The sequence below is a fragment of the Macaca mulatta genome, chromosome 19 (genome assembly GCF_049350105.2).
Source record: "Macaca mulatta isolate MMU2019108-1 chromosome 19, T2T-MMU8v2.0, whole genome shotgun sequence".
NCBI lineage: Eukaryota > Metazoa > Chordata > Mammalia > Primates > Cercopithecidae > Macaca > Macaca mulatta.
In genome coordinates this window covers 21,668,284-21,691,646 of record NC_133424.1, presented here as the reverse complement: position 1 = coordinate 21,691,646, position 23,363 = coordinate 21,668,284, and the positions used below count along the sequence as shown (strand labels likewise).

At 43.6% G+C, this 23,363-nt stretch overlaps 2 protein-coding genes and 2 long non-coding RNA genes across 7 annotated transcripts in view; all 4 read right to left on the bottom strand.

The window, feature by feature from the left end:
• Positions 1-7,972, bottom strand: part of LOC693665 (zinc finger protein 429) — a 43,790-nt gene extending 35,818 nt beyond the window's left edge. For all 4 annotated transcript variants that reach the window (XM_077978638.1, XM_077978637.1, XM_077978641.1 and 1 more), the window contains exon 1: positions 7,793-7,972. In XM_077978638.1, the coding sequence (XP_077834764.1) occupies positions 7,793-7,795 (3 nt within the window). In that variant the 5' untranslated portion in view covers positions 7,796-7,972. The remainder of the gene's footprint in view (positions 1-7,792) is intronic.
• Positions 1-23,363, bottom strand: part of LOC693611 (uncharacterized) — a 156,593-nt gene that overhangs the window by 20,808 nt on the left and 112,422 nt on the right.
• On the bottom strand, positions 9,411-21,953 carry LOC144336932 (uncharacterized). The gene is made up of 2 exons (XR_013409366.1): positions 19,127-21,953; positions 9,411-9,832 (listed from the first exon to the last, which is right to left on the bottom strand). It is a non-coding gene; the product is annotated as an uncharacterized LOC144336932 (long non-coding RNA).
• On the bottom strand, positions 11,853-16,356 carry LOC144336933 (uncharacterized). The gene is made up of 2 exons (XR_013409367.1): positions 16,299-16,356; positions 11,853-15,051 (listed from the first exon to the last, which is right to left on the bottom strand). It is a non-coding gene; the product is annotated as an uncharacterized LOC144336933 (long non-coding RNA).

Sequence of the window (23,363 nt, the reverse complement as noted above, 5' to 3'; positions counted from 1 at the left end):
TTATTAAAAAAAAAAAAAAAAGAACAAGATCATGTCCTTTGCAGCAACATGGATGGAGGTGAAGCCCACTATCCTTAGAAAACTAATGCAGAAACAAGAAACCAAATGCATGTTCTCATTTATAAGAGTTAAATAACAAGAACACATGGACACAAAGAGAGGAACAAGCACTGAGGCCTACTTGAGGGTGGAGGGTTAGAAAGACAAAGAGAATCAGAAACAATACCTGTTTGATGCTATGCTTAGTATCTCAGTGACAAAATAACCTACACCAAACTTCCATGACACAATTTTATCTATATGATAAACCTGCATGTGTATCCCTAGAACAAAAATAAAAGGAAAAAACTTGATTAGTTCGGGAGAGTGCTATGTAGGTGAAAAGACTGGTTTGTGCTACAGATAGTAGCCCAGGTGGGGCTGTACTGATTTATTTCTAGGTCCATGGAGGCAGGTAAGATTATGAACAGGTGGCCCAGAACTCTTTAAGTAGGTGGAGAAAAAGAGGTTGCTGCTAGAGATTGTGTCTGGGAGTAGGAACATTCCAGGAGACTTGTACACACTTTTGTGCATTTCTGGGAAGAAACACTGGGATCAGAAATGCTGTGGTGAAGTTCCTGAGGATGGTGCCTCATTCTGGGAGGGATGTGGACATGTCAATGTCTAGAGGGTGTGTGAGTGGGTGGGAATCCCGTGGTGGCACCTGTGGGAAAAGAGGGTCTATCATCAGAGATCGTTCCAAGTTTTCATCCTTTCTTACCCTAAGAAGACACCTGGAATCACAAGACAATGGACAGTGTAATGGCCTGTGTACAGGAGAGCACAGCCTCCCATTCCCAGACACCCAGAGTTGTATTCCAGGCCAGGCCTCCAAGATATCTTTTTTTCTGGTACTGAATCTGTAGTTCTCTGAGAATCGAGCAATTCTCCAGCACCAACTCATTGTCTAACATTTGAATTCTGACACCACCCAGAGTCAGCACAGACCCTGATTCAGGGCTCGGTCCCCACAACATTGTTCTCACTGCAGATGCCAGTCGCAAACCCCATGGGCCCATCTATGCTTCTGAGCTTTTTAAAAATTCAGGACTTTCAAAACCTCTTTGAAGTGTAATAATTGGACAGAGCTACTCACAGAACTCAGCAAACACTGTAGTTATGTTTATCAGTTTATTATAAAAGATACAATCCAGGAGAAGTCAAACGGAAGAAATGCATAGGAAAAGAGAAGAGGTGGGAAACTAAAAAGCACATGGATAATCCTGGAAAACAGCTGTGATTAATAAAATTCTCTATCCTTTGGGTGCTCCAGAAACATGGAGCACATGGAAAGAAACACCCTTCCCATTAAGATTTAGATGGTGCTCTCTGTTCTTACCTGTCACATAAGCCAGACATAGACTGAACATTTTCTTCTTGCTCTCATAAAAATATTAGCTGAATTTGTCTTCAGTGGTAAAAATAAAATACTTCTGTCAGAGGCGTATAAAGCAGAGCCTATTGGGCTGCATTCCCAAAAAGTTAAGGCATCCTTTTTTCGGGGGGTGGGGTGGGGGGGACGGAGTCTTGTTTCTGTCACCGAGGCTGGAGTGCAGTGGCGTGATCTCAGCTCACTGCAACCTCTGCCACCCCGGTTCAAGTGATTCTCCTGCCTCTGTCTCCCGAGTAGCTGGGATTACAGGCGCCCACCACCATGCCCGGCTAATTTTTGTATTTTTTTTAGTAGAGATGGGGTTTCATCATGTTGGTCAGGCTGTCTCGAACTCCTGACCTCATGTGATCCGCCCGCCTCAGCCTTCCAAAGTGCTGGGATTACTGCTCACGGCCCACAGTTAAGGTATTCTAAGTCGTGTAATAAGATAAGAGCTTGGCACAAAATACAGGTCATAAAGACCTTGCTGATAAAACAGACTGCAGTAAAGGGGCCAGCTAAAACCCACCAAAACCAAGACTGTCCTCACTGCTACACTCCTATCAGCGCCATAACAGTTTACAAATGCCATGGCAACATCAGGAAGTTACCCTATATGGTCTAAAAAGGGGAGGCATAAGTAATTCACCCCTTGTTTAGCATATAATCAAGAAATTACCACAAAGTGGTCAACCAGCAGCCCTCTGGGCTGCTACGTCTGTGAAGTAGCAATTGTTTTCTTCCTCTGTTTTCTTAATAAACATGCTTCCACTTTACTCTATGAACTCACCCTAAATTCTTTATTGTGTGAGATCAAAGAACCCTATCTTGGAGTCTGTATTGGGACCACTTTCCTGTACTTCCATATCAGACCTCACTTAAATTTATCTCCTTCCAAGAGGCTCCTGGACTTTGGGCTACCTTCCATCTGAGCCAACATACAACCCCATTCTATGTCACTTCTAAGAACATGCTGACTTCAGGATAAAACATTGTCTGATCTATAATCTGATTTTTTACCCTCCATTTGCCATTCCCCTCCCATCTTTTTTCTAATCTTGTTTGCTCATCCCTATGACAGAAAACCCTTGTCATCACCTGAGGTAAGGAGTTGAGACCAGCCTGGCCAACATGATGAAACCCTGCCTCTACTAAAAATACAAATATCAGCCAGGTGTGGTCGCGGGCGCCTATAATCCCAGCTACCTGGGAGGCTGAGTAACGAGAATCGCTTGAGCCTGGGAGGTGGAGGTTGCAGTGAGCCGAGATAGCGCCACTGCACTCCTGCCTGGGTAACAAGAGTGAGACTCCATCTCAGAAAGGAAAAAAAAAAAGAAAGCCTTTGTCTGCCTAAACTTTGCAATCCTTAAAGCTCTTATGGTTGGTACTTCTTCCTGTTGCAATACTCCTTGATAATCCAATTTTTTTTTACACAAATCTAACTTTGTTCTATTTTACAAAGTCTAAAAACTGTCTCAAAACAAGGACAACTTTATCTTCAGTGAGATCCTCCCAGTCCCCTTCCACCTTAGTCGTAACTGCATCTGCCTGTGAGGCCCCAGCTTTCCAGGGCTCTGTAGCTTCTCTCAGGATAAAGGCTCCTTCCATGGCTGGGGTGAGCAGGCTGGGACACCTGCAGGGGAGGCTCCCCAGAAGGAACTAACTGGACCTTAAAAAACCTTCTTTTGCAGGCTCAATATTAGCCTTTGCTGGGAGTCACTGGGCTCAAGCTTTAATTTCTATGTCAGTTATTCAGTTGGTCTTTGAAAAGTGTTCGAAAAATCCAGCAAAATTATGCAAACAATGTTCATATAAAAACAAGGCAATTTTGGCCCGGCACGGTGGCTCACGCCTGTAATCCCAGCACTTTGGGAGGCTGAGGCAGGTAGATAACGAGGTCAGGAGTTCGAGACCAGCCTGGCCAATATGGTGAAATCCCGTCTCTACTAAAAATACAAAAATTAGCTGGGCGTGGTGGTGTGCGCCTATACACCCAGCTACTCAGGAGGCTGAGGCAGAAGAATCGCTTGAACCCAGGAGGCGAGGGCTGCAGTCCAGCCTGGGTGACAGAGTAAGACTCCATCTCAAAAAAAAAAAAGGCAATTTTACAATGCTTACATTTCATACCTCAATAAGAAAAGCAAAAGTATCTATTCCTTTACAAATAATAATAATATTTTATTATTTCCATTAAAAATCATGTAGTTGCCAGGCGTGGTGGCTCACGCCTATAATCCCAGCACTTTGGGAGGCCGAGGTGGGCGGATCACCTGAGGTCGGGAGTTCGACCAACCCGACCAACATGGAGAAATCCCGTCTCTACTAAAAATACAAAATTAGCCAGGTGTAGTGGCACATGCCTGTAATCCCAGCTACTAGGGAGGCTGAGGCAGGAGAATTACTTGAACCTGGGAGGCAGAGGTTGCGGTGAGCTGAGATCGTGCCACTGCATTCCAGCCTAGGCGACAAGTGCGAAACTCCGTCTCAAAAAAAAAAAATAAAAATATAAAAAAAAGTCATGGAGTAGGCCGGGCACGGTGGCTCATGCCTGTAATCCTAGCACTTTGGGAGGGGCAGACTGCCAGAGCTCAGGAGTTCGAGACCAGCCTGGGCAACATGGTGAAACCCCGTCTCTACTAAAATACAAAAATAGCCACACATGGTGGCGTGTACCTGTAGTTCCAGCTACTCGGGAGGCTGAGGCAGGAGAATTGCTTGAACCCAGGAGGCGGAAATTGCAGTGAGCCGAGATCGCACCATTGCATCTCAGTCTTCGGGGAGACTCCGTTTGAAAAAAAAAAAAAAAAAAAAAAAAAATTCATGTAGTAAACAATTAGTCATATGGGAACACTTGTAGGAGGCACCAAGTTTCATCTAAAAAATTTATCATTACACTCTGAAATAAAGATGACAGGATATAGAACAGAGATATTCACTCTCAGAAATTTACCCTGCAAAAACAACTGTTGTTTTCATGAATTCATGTAACCCACCTATTATCCACAACATTTTCTTCTGGAAATGTATTCATTTTCCACAGCCAAAATGGAAGCAAGATTTTCCCTATTCTTTTCTTTGGTAACATTCCAAAATCTAAGCCTTGGAATTCTGTTTGAAATCACCCAGCCATAAAAAAAAATATGCCTGAGAAAATTCCTAAACTCACTCTAAGAAAAAGGTACATGAGAATTTTTAACAACAACAAAAAAATAGATTAGATTTTTCTGAAACCCACCTCTTTTATGCCCTTTGTAAATATTTTCTTACCTTTCAAGCTCTACTAACAAATTGCAATTTAGAGTTAAAAAACTGAAGTCAAGGCCGGGCACGGTGGCTCAAGCCTGTAATCCCAGCACTTTGGGAGGCCGAGACGGGCGGATCACGAGGTCAGGAGATCGAGACCATCCTGGCTAACACGGTGAAACCCCGTCTCTACTAAAAAATACAAAAAAAAACTAGCCGGGCGCGGTGGCAGGCGCCTGTAGTCCCAACTACTCGGGAGGCTGAGGCAGGAGAATGGCGTGAACCCGGGAGGCGGAGCTTGCAGTGAGCTGAGATCTGGCCACTGCACTCCAGCCTGGGCGGCAGAGCGAGACTCCGTCTCAAAAAAAAAAAAAAAAAAAAATTGAAGTCAATATAAGTGAACAAATCTTTTCAAAGTGACAAACCCAGGAAGTGGCAGTGCTGATAAGAAAACAGATGTGTCCGACTCATGTGTCAAGTTCAATCACTTGAGAGATTCTCCCATCCATCCTGCTCACTTAAGTATTCAATAACCAACCTCTCCGGAGACTCTGCACTATGTTCCAGTGAGTGTCCCAAGTGCATTTTACTTTGCAATTTTTTTGCCTCATGTCACTGGATTCAGGGTGTCTTTTGCCTTTTGAGATACCACCTTTTTTTTTTTTTTTTGAGACGGAGTTTCACTCTTGTTGCACAGGCTGGAGTGCAATGGCGCCATCTTGGCTCACCACAACCTCCGCCTCCTGAGTTCAAGTGATTCTCCTGCCTCAGCTTCTGAGTAGCTGGATCACAGGCATGCACCACCACGCCCTGCTAATTTTGTATTTTTAGTAGAGAGGGGGTTTCATCATGTTGGCTAGACTGGTCTCAAACTCCTGACCTCAGGTGATCCATCCGTCTTGGCTTCCCAAAGTGCTGGGTTTGTACAGGCGTGAGCCACTGTGCCTGGCAGAGATACTACACTTTTTTCACAAGCTGTAGAGAATCTAGGGGGCAGGGGCAGAAATCATTTCTGTTTTCAACTCAATACCAGCATCTGATTGGCTGACCAGCAATGTGTCCGCAAGAAAGGAAAGTTGGGCTGGGTGAAGACAATCCAAACATCTGAAGGGGTTAGGTTTTCAAAGGAAGAGCACACCAGGAAATTCCTCTCAGCCCCAGGGCATCCACCTGCTCCCTTACGAGGCTACACTCCATACCACAGGTTGTCCCATGGGAGAGAATGACCCAGGAGTTAATAATATTCATTAGACAGTCTCGCAGACATAGCCATGACTGATACCTTGGTTTATTCAGACAGTACTGAAACCCAGGACCAGGAATAAAACTAAAGGGTGGCTGAGGACACATCACTCCACAAAAATTCCAAGAAAAACCTTGATGCCAGAACAGTCCCATGAGATCTCTACACCAAGAGAAGATAAAAGGAAAAGAGACAAAGATTGTTTTACAATACAGTGTCAGAAAATTATTCCTTGCTTTCTACTTATGGAAAATATTTATAAACAGAAAACGAATCTTTTTAAATGTGCCATCCAATGCTTTGTCAAAAAATGTTTAATTAAAATATGGTATCAAAAATGTACACTAAAGGACAAATAGTTAATAGTGTGAATTAGGGAGGGGGAGTTGGCATTTGGGATTGTCAGGAGGAAATGGAAATTCTGTATTTTACTGCAAACCAGAGTCAGGCTGGAGGAATAGGGGGCGTGGGGGCAGACTTGAGACCCTGCTTAGGACACCTATGAAAAATGCAGAAGATCAGTTTTGTGTAGGGAGTGAAAATAGTTAACTGGTAGGCAATTCGACTGAGGTGGCCGTAGTCCCTGAATTCCTACTTTAAAAAAATCTAACTCAAGACGGGTGCGGTGGCTCACGCCTGTAATCCCAGCACTTTGGGAGGCCAAGATGGGCGGATCACCCGAGGTCGGGAGTTTGAGACAAGCCTGACCAACATGGAGAAACCCCGTCTCTATTAAAAATACAAAATTAGCTGGGCGTGGTGGTGCATGCCTGTAATCCCAGCTACTCGGGAGGCTGAGACAGGAGAATCACTTAAACACAGAGGCGGAGGCTGCAGTGAGCTGAGATCGCGACACTGCACTCCAGCTTGGGCAAGAAGATCGAAACTCGTCTTAAAAAAAAAAAAAAAACTAACACAAAAAAAATTTTTTTTTTTGTAAATTACTATATTGGGGAAAACAAATACAGGGTTAACAAACTATAAACTGGAATTAAGCTCTGATTACATAACCAGGAAATTTAGTACGCTCAACATGGAAATTAAGAAACTACGTAACCCTACCTAACCGATTACTGAATTTGCGTTTTTGTATCGTGCACAGTCTTTCATTCAAGTTCCTCCAAAGGACCACAAACTACATCCCACAGCTGGGTGCTTTACAATTTTAGAACCACTCTTTGATTAAATTATTTAATGTTTTGCGGTGACTCCTTTTTTTTTTTTTTTTTTTGGAGACAGTCTCATTGTGTCAACCAGCCTGGAGTGCAATGGCACAATCTTGGTCTCCTGGGTTTAAGCGATTCTCGTGCCTCAGCCTACCGAATGGCTGGGATTACAGCTGCCCGCCACCACACTCGGCTAATTTTTGTATTTTTAGTAGAGACGGGGTTTCACCATGTTGGCCAGGTTGTTCTCGAATGCCGGACCTCAGTGATCCGCCTGCCTCCCAGCAAACTGCTGGGATTACAGGCGTAAGCCACCGCCCCCGGCCACTCCCATAGATTTTCAATAGGAGAAAATGGGAACTGGGAACCCCACAGACCAAAGCTCTTCCCGCTCATGAACCCATACCCCGAGTCACGATTCTCCCCTGACGCCCCTCCCATGGTTCCTGCACAATCTGGGAGAGACTGCGGAATTGCGCGTGCAGAGCTGCCCAGACAGGGCTACAGGTCGGGGCACAGTCGCTCCGCAGGGAAGAGACAGGATGCCCAGCACCCAGCTATCAGCACAGCCGCCATCTTATGGTTGAAGGGGACTGAGGCCCAGCTGGGCAAGAACGCCGGGCGCAGATCGTGGAGCTGACTGCGGGGAGACCTAAGTCCGCCACAGCCACTTCCCACGGTTCCGACCAGCCCCTCCCCCCCTCTCGGGATGTCAGACCCGGCACTCACCATTTCTAGGCTGCCAGGAGGCCCTGGAGTCTTAACTCTGGATCGCCCAATATCTGCAGGTCACAGGGTCACACAGGCTGGGCCTCTAGGAACAAAAGACACAGAAATGAAGATGAGACCTGGAGCTCTGGAGGCAGCCACAGCCAAACGCCCCGCCATATTCCGGAAGCCGTCCTGTCCGCTCCAGCTGCGTCCCTGATTGGACTGTCCCCAGCCCAGCGTCCCTGATTGGATGCTGTTTAAGACCCACCCCCTCAGGCCCTGAGTGACAGAAGGTGTGATCAGTTGCTGGGCTGAATGAGGAGTGACAGCCTAGCTGCAGCTTTTTCAGGCAGACTTTCCTCTGAGCTGAGCCAGGCCCACCCTTGAGGGTGTTTGCATTGAACCTTGTGTATAAGGTCATATGCATTTATAAATAATATACTATATGGCTAGTCACAGATGAAAATAATATAATAACAATTACTTTGAAGTTTTAGCTTTTATCACCTTCCTGGCTTCTGGTCCTTTGAGCAGGCAGCCTAACATTTTAAAAAGGAGGCAGTCCTCTGAAATAAAATGTGAGCCACATGTGAATTTTTAATTTTCTAGTAGCCAAACTTTAAAAAGAAACATGAAACACGTGGAACTGATTGTAATAATGTAACCCAATATGTTTAAAATATTGTCATTTTAATATGTGAGCTACGTGGAAGGAAAATATCTTGGGCCCCCAAAATTACTAAGGAAAACTCAAGCTGGAAACTAAAGGCTAATCAGAAACTCAAAAGAATGTGACCACCTATCTGTGACCTGGAAGCTCCCTCCAGCTTCATGTCTTCCTGCCTTTGCTTCAAGTTATCCCACCTTTTCAGACCGAACCAATGTACCTCTTTCATATGTTGATTGATGTCTCATGTCTCCCTAAAACGTATAAAACCAAGATATTCCCTGACCACCTTGGGCAGGTGTCCTCAAGACTTCCTGAAGCTATGTCATAGGCATGTTCTCAACCTTGGCAAAATACACTTTCTAAATTAACTGAGACCTGTCTCAGATTCTGGGTTCACAGCAATATGTAATTATTAAGGCACTATATATATTTTTGGAACTAAATCTTCGAAACCAACTCTGTATTTTACTTTTCTAGCAAATTGCAGTTCAGACCAGGCACATTCCAGGCACCCAGGAGCCACACATGGCCAACAGCTACCACGTTGAAGCGCAGCTCTGATGTCAGGTGGGTGGAGGCCCTGAACATCCCTTTTCTGCCAGAGGTGAGGGGACAGCCTGTCTCTACTAACATCTATCTTCAGTTCTGAGGGTGGGACAGATAGTGGCCATAGCAAGGGCAGAGGGCAGCAAGAATAAAATAACCACAGGTAGACCACTGCTTGCCACCTGTGGTCCACCCTTCATCCAGAGATCAGACAGTGAACAAAAAATTCTGGGGCCCCAGGAAAAGAAAACTCTGTCTTCAGGTCTGTACACAGTTCTTAACCTCCAACTTTTAGATATGAAGAAAACAAATTAAAGGCAAACTTATTTTGCTATTTGGCCTTGGCCCTAATGGTCAGGCTGTGGTTGTTTTCTCCTGTGGTGTGGGGTACTGTGTGAGTAAAAGCACCAATCACACACATACATGTCTAGCTGTATTTCTGCATTACCCAACATTGTCTTAGGAGACATACAACTTCAAATCAGGAGGAAAAAAAAAAAGGCAATACCTTTAGGGTGTCCACTGTCAGAAGGTAACTAGTAATCAACCTGTGACTGAATCCTGGCATTCCATCTGCACAGGGTACATGTATTAGTTAGCTATTGCAGCATAACAAACCATCCAAAACTTATTTGCTTGTAATTGAGGTGTTCAGCCATTTAGGCTGGGCTCAACTGAGCTCCTTCAGACGTGTACCATCAGCTGTCTTTTCACTAGGCAGCTGTGTTTCTGAGGGTGAGCTTCTGCTTCTGGGGCTGTCAACAGGGGCACCTTGCTTCTCCTCCCCATGGTATCTTATTTTCCACCTGGCTAACATGGGCCGTCATGGAGATGGCAGCATTCTGAAAGAAAAACAGAAGCAGTCAAGACCATTCGAGCCTAGGCCCCAAACTAGCACATTATCATGTTTACAGCTTTCTACTGTCCTGAGCAGGTAAGATCAGCCAGATCTATGGTTTGGAAAACAAATTCTGTATTTCAGTGGCAACAGCTATGAAAGCACCTGGCAATGGATATAGGAGGCATGAAAACTTGCTACAGTTTTTGCAATCAGTGTCATTCTGCCTTTTTTTGCATATGTGGTTCATACAACCTCTTTCACATCAAGAAAGCTTGTCCAAAGAACCACAGCTACTAACTGGCTGGGTTGAGACTCAGTATCAACTGTTTTGTTTTTGTTTTTTTTAAGATGAAGTCTTGCTCTGTTGCCCAGGCTGGAGTGCAGTGGCACAATCTTGGCTCACAGCAACCTCCGCCTCCTGGGTTCAAGCAATTCTCATGCCTCAGCCTCCTGAGTAGCTGGAATTACAGGCGCATACTACCACACTCAGCTAATTTTTTATTTTAGCACAGATGGGGTTTTGCCATGTTAGCCAGACTGGTCTCATACACCTGACCTCAAGCAATTCACCTGTCTCGGCCTCCCAAAGTGCTGGAATTATAGGCGTGAGCCACCGCACCCCGCCTTCAGGATCAACACTCTGACTCCAAAGCCCGTGCACCTCCATAGATCAAACTATAATACTAAAGTAGCTGCCCTAGACCTTTGAAATCCTGGAGAGTGAAACTTCTAAAATAGAAGCCAGATTCCCTTTATATTTGTGTGCATATAGCACTGTTTATTATTGAGAATAATCTTGTCAAGAAATTGCAGAAGTATATGGTGGCTCATACCTGTAATTCTAGCACTTTGGGAAGCTGAAATAGGAGAATCAGTTGAGCTCAGGAGTTCAAGAGCAGCCTGGGCAACATAGTGAGATCCAGTGTCCATGAAAAAAAATTAAAAATTAGGCATGATTTTGCATGCCTGTAGTCCCAGCTACTCAGGTGGCTGGGGCAGGAGAATTGCTTGAGCCTGGAAGATTAAGGCTTCAGTGAGCCATGATTAGTTATACCACACTCTAGCCAGGGTGGTAGAGTGAGACTCTGACTCAAAAATAGTAATAATAACTATTATTATTATTATTTGAGAAAATAGCTGTGGAATGAGTTTAGAAAATCAAAGCTCAATAACACATTATTTATTTTCAGTATTAAAAAATTTGAAAATTTGTAAAAGAAGAAAACTTTAGAAAAATTAAATTTAACAGAGTTTAAATGAGCAAATCGTGATTTGCAAATCAGGTAACCTATGGATCCAGAGTAGCTCGGAGAGACTCCAGCACAGCCACATGTTGGTAAAAGATTTATGAACCAGAAAAGCAAAATGACATATAGAAAATGGAAGTGAGGTTCAGAAACAGCCAGATTTATTACAGCTTAAGATTTGTCCTATTTGAACACTAAGTTTACTATGTTAAAAAAAAAAAAAAAAAAAAAAAAAAAAGGCCGGGCGCGGTGGCTCAAGCCTGTAATCCCAGCACTTTGGGAGGCCGAGACGGGCGGATCACGAGGTCAGGAGATCGAGACCATCCTGGCTGACACAGTGAAACCCCGTCTCTACTAAAAAATACAAAAAAACTAGCCGGGCGAGGTGGCGGGCGCCTGTAGTCCCAGCTACTCGGGAGGCTGAGGCAGGAGAATGGCGTGAACCCGGGAGGCAGAGCTTGCAGTGAGCCAAGATCATGCCACTGCACTCCAGCCTGGGCGGCAGAGCGAGACTCTGTCTCAAAAAAAAAAAAAAAAAAAAAAAAATCCTATTCACCAAAATTAAACATAAAAGAGGGAAGCTTTAGGCTATAACTAATTTAACAATTTCTCTCTTTTGTCATCTTCTCAAGTTTGAGACCAAAACTTTAGACATTAATATCACTTTGTCACCATCAAAAATGTACTTATTTGGACTCAAATCTGACTGTGAAATAGCAGAACTGTGGGTTTGTAAAGTGGAAATAAAAACTTCAGCTTATTATTTTGAAATGATTTTTATTTGTTTTTTAAAGTGTTAGAGTACAGGGACTTCCTTGTGTTGAAATCTGCTATTTACAGAAGAAAAACAAAACCTGGCCAGTTTTAGAATCTACCTATTGCCTTAAAATTTTAGTTTAATTATGTCACATCTAGCATGAGTGACTCATTTTGGTTTGGTTTGGACCTAGTGCATAAGCTCAGTCCAGAATTATGGCCTCCAATAGTTTTCTTTAAAAAATTCCCCCTATTTGGTTAAGTTCTTACATAGGTCATAGTGTGACCAAAACTCGGTTCTTTAGTGCCACTCTCAGTTTCCACTATTTTTGTTTTTTGTCCTTAGCATGTCATTCATAGGTTGTGGTGTCTTCATAGTCACATATGTCTTTGAGTTTCTGTCATTCTAGTTAAAGAGAGACCATTTGACATTCTACAAATGACTATATTCAAACGTTTATATCTTTTGAGAGAATACAGTGCAGTAGGAAGATTACTAATTTGACTATCAGGAGGATAATACCAAGAGTTTGAAGCATGCTTTTTAGCCAGGGTCCCCATGAACAACCAACTAAAATTAAATAGATCAAATAATTAGCTAGATAAATGGTCTACTCATTTCATCTAATCAGCCTGTTCATGAATCATCCACAACTGCATCTCTATAATACCTGCTGTAGTTCTCCATAGGCAGCTATTAGCAACTGCACAGATATATATTTATCCAGTAAGTAATCAAAAGAAATTATATTTGGCACAACTCTGTGAGAAAATTTAAAGTCTATTGTGTAAGCATAGCCTTTATGGTATAATCTGCTATAGAGCTCTATTGAGAGGGATAAATTTGTAACCATTGCCTCATTTACTCTAAACAATGATACCCATTCAGAAGAGTAATGGCCTCCGGGCAATGCTCTTTAACCTATTCTGAATAAGTTCTTTTTAACTTATGAAATAGGTTAAGAGCAGTGGACCAATATTCTGTTTTTGGTATTGTGAGAAAACAAATGTTTCATTAAAACTTCTCACCCACATTGGCCCTTCCTCTTTTACCTTTCAAGGAATAAGTTTCCTCATATATAATGTTGACTGCAAAATTCTCTACATGTAAGTATACCCCCATGAGTGCACACAAGAGACCACTTTTTAAAATTTCTGTTGTCTGCAGAACCATAAACAAACTGTGAACTAAGAGTGTCATGATAACGAGATGTCTTGATTTTTGATCTTGTGAAAAAAAGCTATCTACATGGAGACGGCCATCTGCTTTTGAGGACAAACTTTCCTGGTTAGCTTTACCTTAAAATCTCCTATGGGTTTACAATTGCAAGAGTTTGGAGGGGCTCTTCTAAGTTGTGAGATTATCAATCCAATGTTCAAGGTCTCGAAGTCTTGCTTCGGGGTAGGTGGCAGGCAGATTCATTCTCTGGGTTCTTGATTATAAAGGGTTTTACTCTCCTCAGTCAGTAGACTAGTAAAGGCTTTCTTCACCTGGTGAAAATGTGCTCTGCCATAATGCATTGAAGCCTTGTTGAATTTAGTAATGTTAGACTTTAGTAGCAGAAGACGCATGAGGTTCTATTATGCACATAGGCCTTCTAATGACTATTTTATAAGGGTCAACATATTTTTTCCATTCTAAGTAAATCTGCAGTTACAAAAGCAATCCAGTCAATTTAGTTAGCTTTGCTCAATACTATTGTATCTGTAATACTGTGGCAGGCCAGACCTCACTAACAACTGTTTCAGTACTGACTGAGTGGTTAAGTAAAGTATTAAAAGCCAGTGACCAGCTGGACGTGGTGGCTCACGCCTGTAATCCCAGCACTTTGGGAGGCCGAGGCAGGCAGATCACGAGGTCAATAGATCGAGACCATCCTGGCCAACGTGGTGAAACCCCGTCTCTACTAAAAATACAAAAAAATTAGCTGGGTGTGGTGGCACACACCTGTAGTCCCAGCTACTTGGGAGGCCGAGGCAGGAGAATGGCTTGAACCCTGGAGGCAGAGGCTGCAGTGAGCCAAGATTGTGCTGCTGCACTCCAGCCTGGTAACAGAGTGAGACTCCGTCTCCAAAAAAAAAAAAAAAAAAAAAAAAAAAAGCCAGTGACCTTATACAAAGGCTGGGATGTAACAAAAGCCCATCAGGAGTTTCGCCTAGGCCTTTCCTGGGCCTTATGGGATTAAACAAGTTTTATTGGGGGTCTGAAGAAATTCCCCAGGCCTCCACAAACAAGTTTATTGGAGATCTGAAGGAACTCACCAAACCACTGTGATTTAGCAGGAGACAAGATAAGGGTAATCACCCCAGCACCTAGACCCATTTAGATTAAGTAAATTTACTGAGGCTGTGGGGGAAGGTCTTCAAGACCTTAGTTACAGATTAAATAAAGGAAGTTAATCACTTATCTCTTTAGTTGAATGCACACTTACATGTAGACATATAGCTTAGAAGGTACATAAGCTCTGGAAAACGTTGTAATTTTGAGTTGGTCTGGTGATAATTTCCAGGCCTTCTCCCTGTAACCGATTGCAGAAATAAAACTCTCTTCCTCCCCAGTTCATCTGCATCTCGTTATTGGGCCGTGAGAAATAGTAGCCCGACCCTCAGTTTGATCCAGGAACAATACCTTATTTAACAGTTTTACAACATGTCTAGTGAAATAAGTATCTTGATCATTAGAGACCTTTCAGAAATGTCCCATGAAAAAAACGTATTTTCTAATATTCTTTTAGCTACCATTATAACATCAGCCTTCTTGCATGAGAAAGCTTTTATACTATCAGAGAACATGCATTAAAAATGACAACTGTATAAAATGTCTGTGTAAGTGCTTAAATAGCCTATTAGATAGCAGAAATGTACACGAAGTTTTGATTGTTTCTCAGAATTATATGTTTGACAAAAAAAAATTGGTCTTAATCTGTTTTAGTAATTTGGAATAGTCACCACACACACACACACACACACACACACACTTAATTCATATTTAATTTAGGTTATTTTCTCTTCTGTGATGAGTAATGGAATGCAGAGCTTTTAATAATGGAAGTTTTAAGAAATCAAGAATAAACAAATGGCTTGCTGGCTGTCTAGGTTCTTTATGAGTCCACACTTAACATTAAATTTATGTCCTTTTTTTTTTTCTTTTTTGAGACAGAATCTCCCTCTGTCACCCAGGCTGGAGTGCAATGGCACAGTCTTGGCTCACTGCAACCTCCAACCTCCTGGGTTCAAGTGATTCTCCTGCCTTAGCCTCCCAAGTAGCTGCGATTACAGGTGCTCGCCACCACACCTGGGCAATTTTTGTCTTTTTAGTAGAGACGGAGTTTCACCATGTTGGCCAGGCTGGTCTCAAATTCCTAACCTCAGGTGATTCACCCACCTCGGCCTCCCAACGTGCTGGGATTACAGGTGAGCCACTGCACCCTGCTAATTTATGTCATCTTAAATACCAGGTTTGTTTCTCCAATTTAGGGGCACAGCACTGATAACTGAGGGGTTATCATAGGTAATTTGATTTAGGCCACAGAGTTTATTCAAATGGTATATCTAAAAAATTTCAGTACTGGCTGATTCAGCATAATATGTGGCAGAATATTTTCCTAATATTTAATTAATTTTTGTTTTGCCTGGGTTAGCAGTTCTCTTCATTAGAATCCAAACAATCCTTACCCAGTCAAAACAATATGATTCTAAAATGATCAGAAACCTGTACTCCACTTGTCTGGGCCCTTTCCATCTTTTAATGAACCTCCTTAGAGATGCAGTAATCTAGGATGGTGTATGCTTTCGAAGTTTTTAGAAACTATATCAGAATTAAACCATTAACTGTGCAAATGACTTAAACGGTTATGAAGAAACAAAAAGATATCTGTGGCCCACAATAACTTATCACAATAACCTAATTATGACTACTAGCATATACTCAGATATATTAGATTTTTAGAAATTTTATACAATTTTAAAATAAATATCAAAAACATATTTATTAAAATATAAGTTGAAGCAGGTCAAACATTATTTTTAATTTGAAAACCCTTCCCATGTAATGTGACATATCAAATAATTCCGTTCATTACTCTTTTGGATGCTGCATTGGCCCTCTGCAGAATCCAAGAGTTAGGGGTCAAAAACAAACAATTTTTAAGCTGATATTTGATTTTAGGAAGCCTGTCAAATATGTCAAAATTAAAATACTTTCTGATATTTGGGCTGGGCACAGTGGCTCACGTCTGTAATCCCAGTACTTTGGGAGACCGAGGTGGGCAGATCACTTGAGGTCAGGAGTTTGATACCAGCCTGGCCCACATGGTGAAACCCCATCTCTACTAAAATTACAAAAATTAGCCAGGCGTGGTGGCACATGCCTGTAATCCCAGCTACTCTGGAGGCTGTGACACAAGAATCACTTGAACCTAGGAGGCGGAGGTTGCAGTGAGCCAAGATCGTGTACTACTGCACTCTAGCCTGCGTGATGAAGCAAGACTCCATCTCAAAAAAAAAAAAAAAAAAAAAAAAAGACCAGAAACCAGAGTCCCTGCAATGGTGATGCATCAGTCTGGGGTGCAGTACTGACCAGGTAGCAAGGCCTTGGCTGTGTAAACAAAAAGGTATCTGAGACAAGTCTCAATCAATCGAGAAAGTTTATTTTGCCAAGGTTAAGGACAAGCTTGTGACACAGCCCCAGGAGTTCCTGACGACATGTGTCCAAGATGGTAGGGGTACAGCTTGCTTTTACACACTTTAGGAAGACATGAGACATCAATCAATATGTGTAAGATGTATATTGGTTTGGTCTGGTAAGGCAGGACAACTTGAGGTGTGGGCTTCCAGGTCATAAGTAGACAAGACACAAAGGTTGGAATCTTTTGTGTCCTTGATCAACCTTCCACTGAATATACGATTTAGTGTGGCTCAGTGAATCTGCAATTTTTTCTTTTTTTTTGAGATGGAGTCTCACTTTCCCACCCAGGCTGGAGTGCAGTGGCGCGGTCTCAGCTTACTGCAACCTCTGCCTCCTGAGTTCAAGCGATTCTACTACTTCAGCTCTCCCTGCCTCCCCACCCACTCCAGTAGCTGGGAGTACAGGCATATGCCACCATGCCCAGCTAATTTTTGTAATTTTAGTAGAGACAGGGCTTCCTCATGTTGGCCAAGCTGGTCTCAAACTCCTGACCTCAGGTGACCTGCCCACCTCAGCCTCCCAAAGTGCTTGGATGACAGGAGTAAGCCACTGAGCCTGGCCTAAATCTGCATTTTTAAATTAACAATAGGGCAGAGGGAGTAATCAGATATGCATTTATCTCAGGTGAGTCTCAGAGGGATGACTGAGTTCTGTTACCTGTTCAGAAGGAATTTTCTTGTGGGCAAATTGTGAAAAAGGTATGTAGCTTTTTTATCTTTGCAACTATGTTATTTAGAAATAACATGGGAAGCACGTTTGCCTGACATAGTTCCCAGCTTGACTTTTCCATTGGCTTAGTGATTTTGCCGTTGTAAGATTTATTTTCCTTTTAAAGCGGGGACCCCTTTTATTTTTATTTTTTGCTTGACATAGTTCCCAGCTTGACTTTTCCATTGGCTTAGTGATTTTGCCGTTATGAGATTTATTTTCCTTTTAAAGCGGGGACCCCTTTTATTTTTTTGAGATAGAGTCTCCCTCCCTCCCTCCCAAACTCCCTTGCCCAGTTTGGAAAACAGTGAGGTGATCTCAGCTCACTGCAACCTCTGCCTCCCAGGCTCAAGGAGATTTCCTGCCTCAGCCTCCTGAGTAGCTGGGACTGCATAGTAGAGACAGGGCTTCCCCATGTTGGTCAGTCTGGTTATCTAGTTTATCTGTTTGTTTTTTATTTTATTTATTCATTTATTTTTTGGGACAGAGTCTCGCTCTGTCACCCAGGCTGGACTGCAATGGTGAGATCTCGGCTCACTGCAACCTCTGCGTCCCAGGTTCAAGCAATTCTCTGCCTCGGCCTCCCGAGTAGCTGGGATTACAGGCACCTGCCAACACACGCGGCTAATTTTTGTATTTTTAGTAGAGACAGGGTTTTATCATCTTGGCCAGGCTGGTCTTGAACTCCTGACCTTGTGATCCACCCTCCTCAGCCTCCCAAAGTGTTGGGATTACAGGCATGAGCCAGCATGCCCAGCCACTTATTTTATCTTATTTTTTGAGAGAGAGTCTCGCTCTGTCACCCAGGGTGGAACGCAGTGGCATGATATTGGCTTACTGCAACCTCCGTCTCTTGGGTTCAAGCGATTCTCCTGCCTCAGCCTCCTAAGTAGCTGGGATTACAGGCACCCGCCACCATGGCCAATTAATTTTTGTATTTTTAGTAGAAACCGTGTTTTCCCATGTTGGTCAGGCTTGTCTCAAACTCTTGACCTCAGGTAATCCACTTGCCTCGGCCTCCCAAAGTGCTGGGATTACAGGCATGAGCCACCACACCCCACCTAGTGTATCTGTTTAGACAGAATAAAACAAGATATCTATTCATAAGTAACAAATATAGGTTAATAGAAAACTCAAACACAAATATAACTAATGCTATATCGTTCAGAATAGCCCATTCTAATTATTTCATTTCTCATTTGCTAAAATTCAAATAAACTTTTTTCATAATTTTACAGTGTATCTTAATGTCAGAGGCATTTAAACCAGAGTGACTCTATTTTGAATAGTGGCTGAGTAAATCGAGGTTGAGACCTACAGGGCTGCATTCCCCAGAAGTTAGGCATTCTTGGTCACAGGCTGAGATAGGAGGTCAGCACAAGATACACGGCGCTTAGCAATTTGTCACAATCTTCTCTGTTAGCAAGGTGCAGGCAGAAAAGAAGAGTCACATATTTAGGTCATGTGTCATAGGCGGTCATAGCAGAGATAAGTCATTTGTGGGAACAGTCAAGAAAGGAGCTCCCTAGCCGCTAGGTGTTGAGGCCAGCTATACATCACAATACCCAAAATATGTGAGGCCCAGGAAAAAAAGACAGTCACATCACCTAGGTGCTGGGTCCAGTAATATGTCACAATCACCTTTTTCGGCAGGTTCCAGTCAAAAAACGAGTCACAACACCTAAGTGATGAACAAACAGATAGGTCATAATACCCTTCTGAACAGAGCCTATGCAGGAAACTCGTATTACTTATGTGCCGGGTCCAGTGTTAGGATCACAATCCCCCCCTTTTACAGGATTCAGGAAGAAAAAAAGAGTAACATCACTTAAGTGATAAACAAAATGTATGTCATAATTGCCCTATTAGCAGGGCCTATGCAGGAGAATCACATTACCTAGGTGTTGGACCAGCCATATTTCAATAGACACAATGTATGCAGGGCCCAAGGAGGAGAGGAGAGTCACAACACCAAGGTGCTGGGTCCAGTGATATGTCACAATCACCCTTCTTGGCAAGTTCCAATGAAAAGACAAGAGTCATAACACCTAAGTGATGAACAAAAAGACATGTCATAATACCCTTCTGAACAGAACCCATGAGTTAGAGTCATATTACCTGGGTCTTAGACCCCGTCATATATCACAATATACAATGTATGCAAAGCCCAGGAAAAAAAAAAAGTCACATCTCAGGCAGAGCCCAAGCAGTAGAAGAGAGTCACATCACCTAGGTTCACAGATCCTGAAATATCACAGTACCCTCTGAGAAAAGAGCCCTGGCAAAAAAAGTCACATCATCTAGGTGAGAGGCCCAGAGATATGTCACAGTGTCCCCTGTGAGTAGTGTTGGGAACAGGCCCCCAAATCTGGTCATAAAAAGGCCCAAAACTGGCCATAAACAAAAGCTCTGCAGCACTGTGACATGTTAGTGATGGCTATGATGCCAATGCTGGAAGGTTGTTGGTTTACCGGAATGAGGGCAAGGAACACCTGGCCCACCCAGGGTGGAAAATCGCTTAAGGCATTCCTAAACCACAAACAATAGCATGAGGGATCTGTGCCTTAAGGACATGCTCCTGCTGCAGATAACTAGCCAGACCCATCCCTTTATTTCGGCCCATCCCTTTGCTTCCATAAGGAATACTTTTAGTTAATCTATAATCTATAGAAACAACGCTTATCACTGGCTTGCTGTCAATAAATAAATCTCTGGGTAAATCTCTGTTTGAGGCTCTCAGCTCTGAAGGCTGTGAGACCCATGATTTCCCACTCCACACGCTATATTTCTGTGTGGTGTCTTTAATTCCTCTAGCGCCACTGGGTCAGGGTCTCCATGACTGAGCTGGTCTCGGGAGAGTAGGGCTCAGAAGAAAGAGAAAGATCACATAACCTAAGAGCTGGTTCCACCTACATATCACAACCAACCAGTGGGCAGGGCCAAAGCACGAGAAGAGTCGCATCACATAGGTGCTAGGCCAAGTGATATGTCACAATCCCCACTGTGGACAGGTCCCAGGGAGAAGAGGAATGGGACCAAGAGATATGTCACTAACCCCTGTAGACAGGGACTAGGCAGAACAATCACATAGCCTGTGGGCTGATCCCAGGGATAAGTCACTCTCTTTTATGGGAGCATGGCCATGGCAGGAAAGAAGAGTCACATTATCTAGGTGCTGGGCCCTGTGATATGTCGCAATCTCTCTTATAGGCAAAATCCAAGTAAGAGAGTCACATCACATAGATGATGGATTCACAAATATGGCACTATTCTTGTTGGGCAAAAGGTGTTGACTCTTGAGCAGGGTTCAGGCAGAAGAATCACATCACCTTGGTTCTGAGCCTAACAATATGTCACAATGTCTGATGAAAAAATGCTAAGGCAAAAATGTAACATCACCTTAGTGTTCGGCCCAGCAGTACGTTACAATGTACACTGTAAGCAGAACACATGTAGAAGAATTACATCAGCTAGGCACTGGGCTCAGTGATAACTAACAATCCTTTCTATGAGCAGGGACCTGGGAGAAAGAGTCACATTACCTGGATGATGGATACACAGATAGATCATAAGGCTTCCTGTAGGCAGGACTCAGCAAGGACAGTTACATAACCTGGATGTTGCAAATGGCAATATGTCACAATGGCCCATAAAGGCAGGTTACAGGTAAGAGAGTTACGTAACCAGGGTCTGGGGCCCAGTGATATGTCACAATGTCCCATGTGGGCAGTGCCGAGGCAAAAGTACAGAGTCATACCACCTAGTGTTGGGTCCAGCAATGTATCACAACCTGATTTGTGGACTAGGTACCAGACAGAAAAGTCAAATCACTTAGGTGCTGGGCAGAGGTGTATGTTACAGTCACAGTTGCAGGAAAATGTGGGGATAAAATTAGCAATCCTGCCGGGTGTGGTGGCTCACGCTTGTAATCCCAGCACTTTGGGAGACTGAGGCAAGTGGATCACATAAGGTCAGGAGTTTGAGACCAGCCTGGCCAATATGGTGAAACCCCATCTCTACTAAAAATACAAAAAATTAGCCGGGTACTGTGGTGGGCACCTGTAATTCCAGCTACTCAGGAGGCTGAGGTAGGAGAATCGCTTGAACCCAGGAGGCGGAGGTTGTAGTGAGCCAAAATTGCACCATTGCACTCCAGCCTGAGCAACAAGATTGAAACTCCGTCTCAAAAAAAAAAAAAAATTAACAATTCCACACATGTCCCATTTCTAGGTATTAGAGTCAACACCTTTTGTATGTTGAGTCTGAGTACACAAGTGACAATCTCAGTGGTGGACTGGATACCTGCATGAGAGCCTCAATCTTTGCAGTGGACTGTGTCCCCTTAGTGGACTCACAGCCTCACAGATATGCTGAATCTTTTTTTTTTTTTTTTGAGACGGAGTCTCGCTCTGTCGCCCAGGCTGGAGTGCAGTGGCCGGATCTCAGCTCACTGCAAGCTCTGCCTCCCGGGTTCATGCCATTCTCCTGCCTCAGCCTCCGGAGTAGCTGGGACTACAGGCACCGGCCACCTCTCCCGGCTAGTTTTTTTGTATTTTTTTTAGTAGAGACGGGGTTTCACCGTGTTAGCCAGGATGGTCTCGATCTCCTGACCTCGTGATCCGCCCGTCTCGGCCTCCCAAAGTGCTGGGATTACAGTCTTGAGCCACCACGCCCGGCCAGATATGCTGAATCTTGGCCTGACAGTCACCAGCCCACATGCGGACCGAGTCAATTTTCCAACTTTTGGCTATCTCTGGGTGTGAGATTCAGAACTTCAACAGTGAGCTGTGTTCATATGAAAAGATGACAATCTTTACTGTTGGCTGACTGTGTGTATGAGTATCACAATGTCACCTGTGTGCTGGGCCCTGTTACAAAACTGTTACCATCTGAGGGCTTTACACAATATGCATGATAGTCACAATTTGCTCTGAGAATTCTGTTCTAGTATGAACTGATAATCGTACTTATGGACCTAAGCCCATGTGTTAGAGTCAACATCTCTCCAATTGGCGAGGTCCAGAGAGGACAGTCCTCACCTGCCTATGAGCTTTGTTTTGAAATGAGTCACCACTTTGACTGTGGTCGCATGATCACATATGACAGTCACAATTTTTACTGTGGACTACATCGATGTGTGAAATCCAGGATCTTTCCAGCGGGCTCTGCCCATCTGTGAGGGTGACAATGCCAACATTTGGTAGGTTGTTCGTATGAGAAACACAGTCTCACCTGTGTGCTTGACCCTGTGACGACACTCTCTGTACCATCCGAAGACTTTATACAAACTCTGAAAGAATGGTTATCCTTTATGATGTTCTCACTTAGAGAAGACCCAATAATTTACCTGTTTCTCTAGGTTTAGCTACAAGTGCCAGTATCTCCCCTACTGGCTGATTTGTGGTACGAGTGTCATCATCACAACTGTGAGCTAGGCTAAAGTGTAAGTCACAATCCAACCTGTGAGTAGAAAGCAAATGAGAGAATAACATCACCTGGGTGCTGGGTCAGGAATATATCACAATTTTTCCAGGGAAGAAACGAGGCATATCGCTTGGTTGCCTGGACAGGGTTCTGTTACCCTAAAATTCCCTCCTGAAAGCAAGGCACAGACATCAAAGTCACATCACTTGGGTAGTGGGTCCGGCTATGTCTCTCTGCAGGCAAGGCTGGGCACAAAATATATACCATCTGGTTGCTGAACCCAGAGACATGTCACGATGCTCTGTATGGGCATGGTGCAGATGGAAGAGAGTCACGCCTCCAAAGTAATGGATGCACAGATATGTAACAAAGGCCTCTTGTGGGCACGGCCCAGGCAAGAGCCTTTCACCCATTTGGTTTGACCCGGCAATATGTCATAATACCCAAAATACAATAGGCCCAGGTAAAAAAAGAAAGTAATATCACCTAGTTGCTGGGTCCAGTGATATGTCACAATCCCTTCTTTTTACAGGGTTCAGGTAGAAAAGGAGAGTCATATCACTCAGGTGACAGACAAAGAGATATGTCAGAATTCCCCTATTAGAAGGCCGCGTGGAGAGGAGAGTCAAATCACCTAGGTGTCGGACCTAGCCATACTTCAATATACAGAATGTACACAGGGTCCAAGCAGTAGAGAAGAGTCACATAAC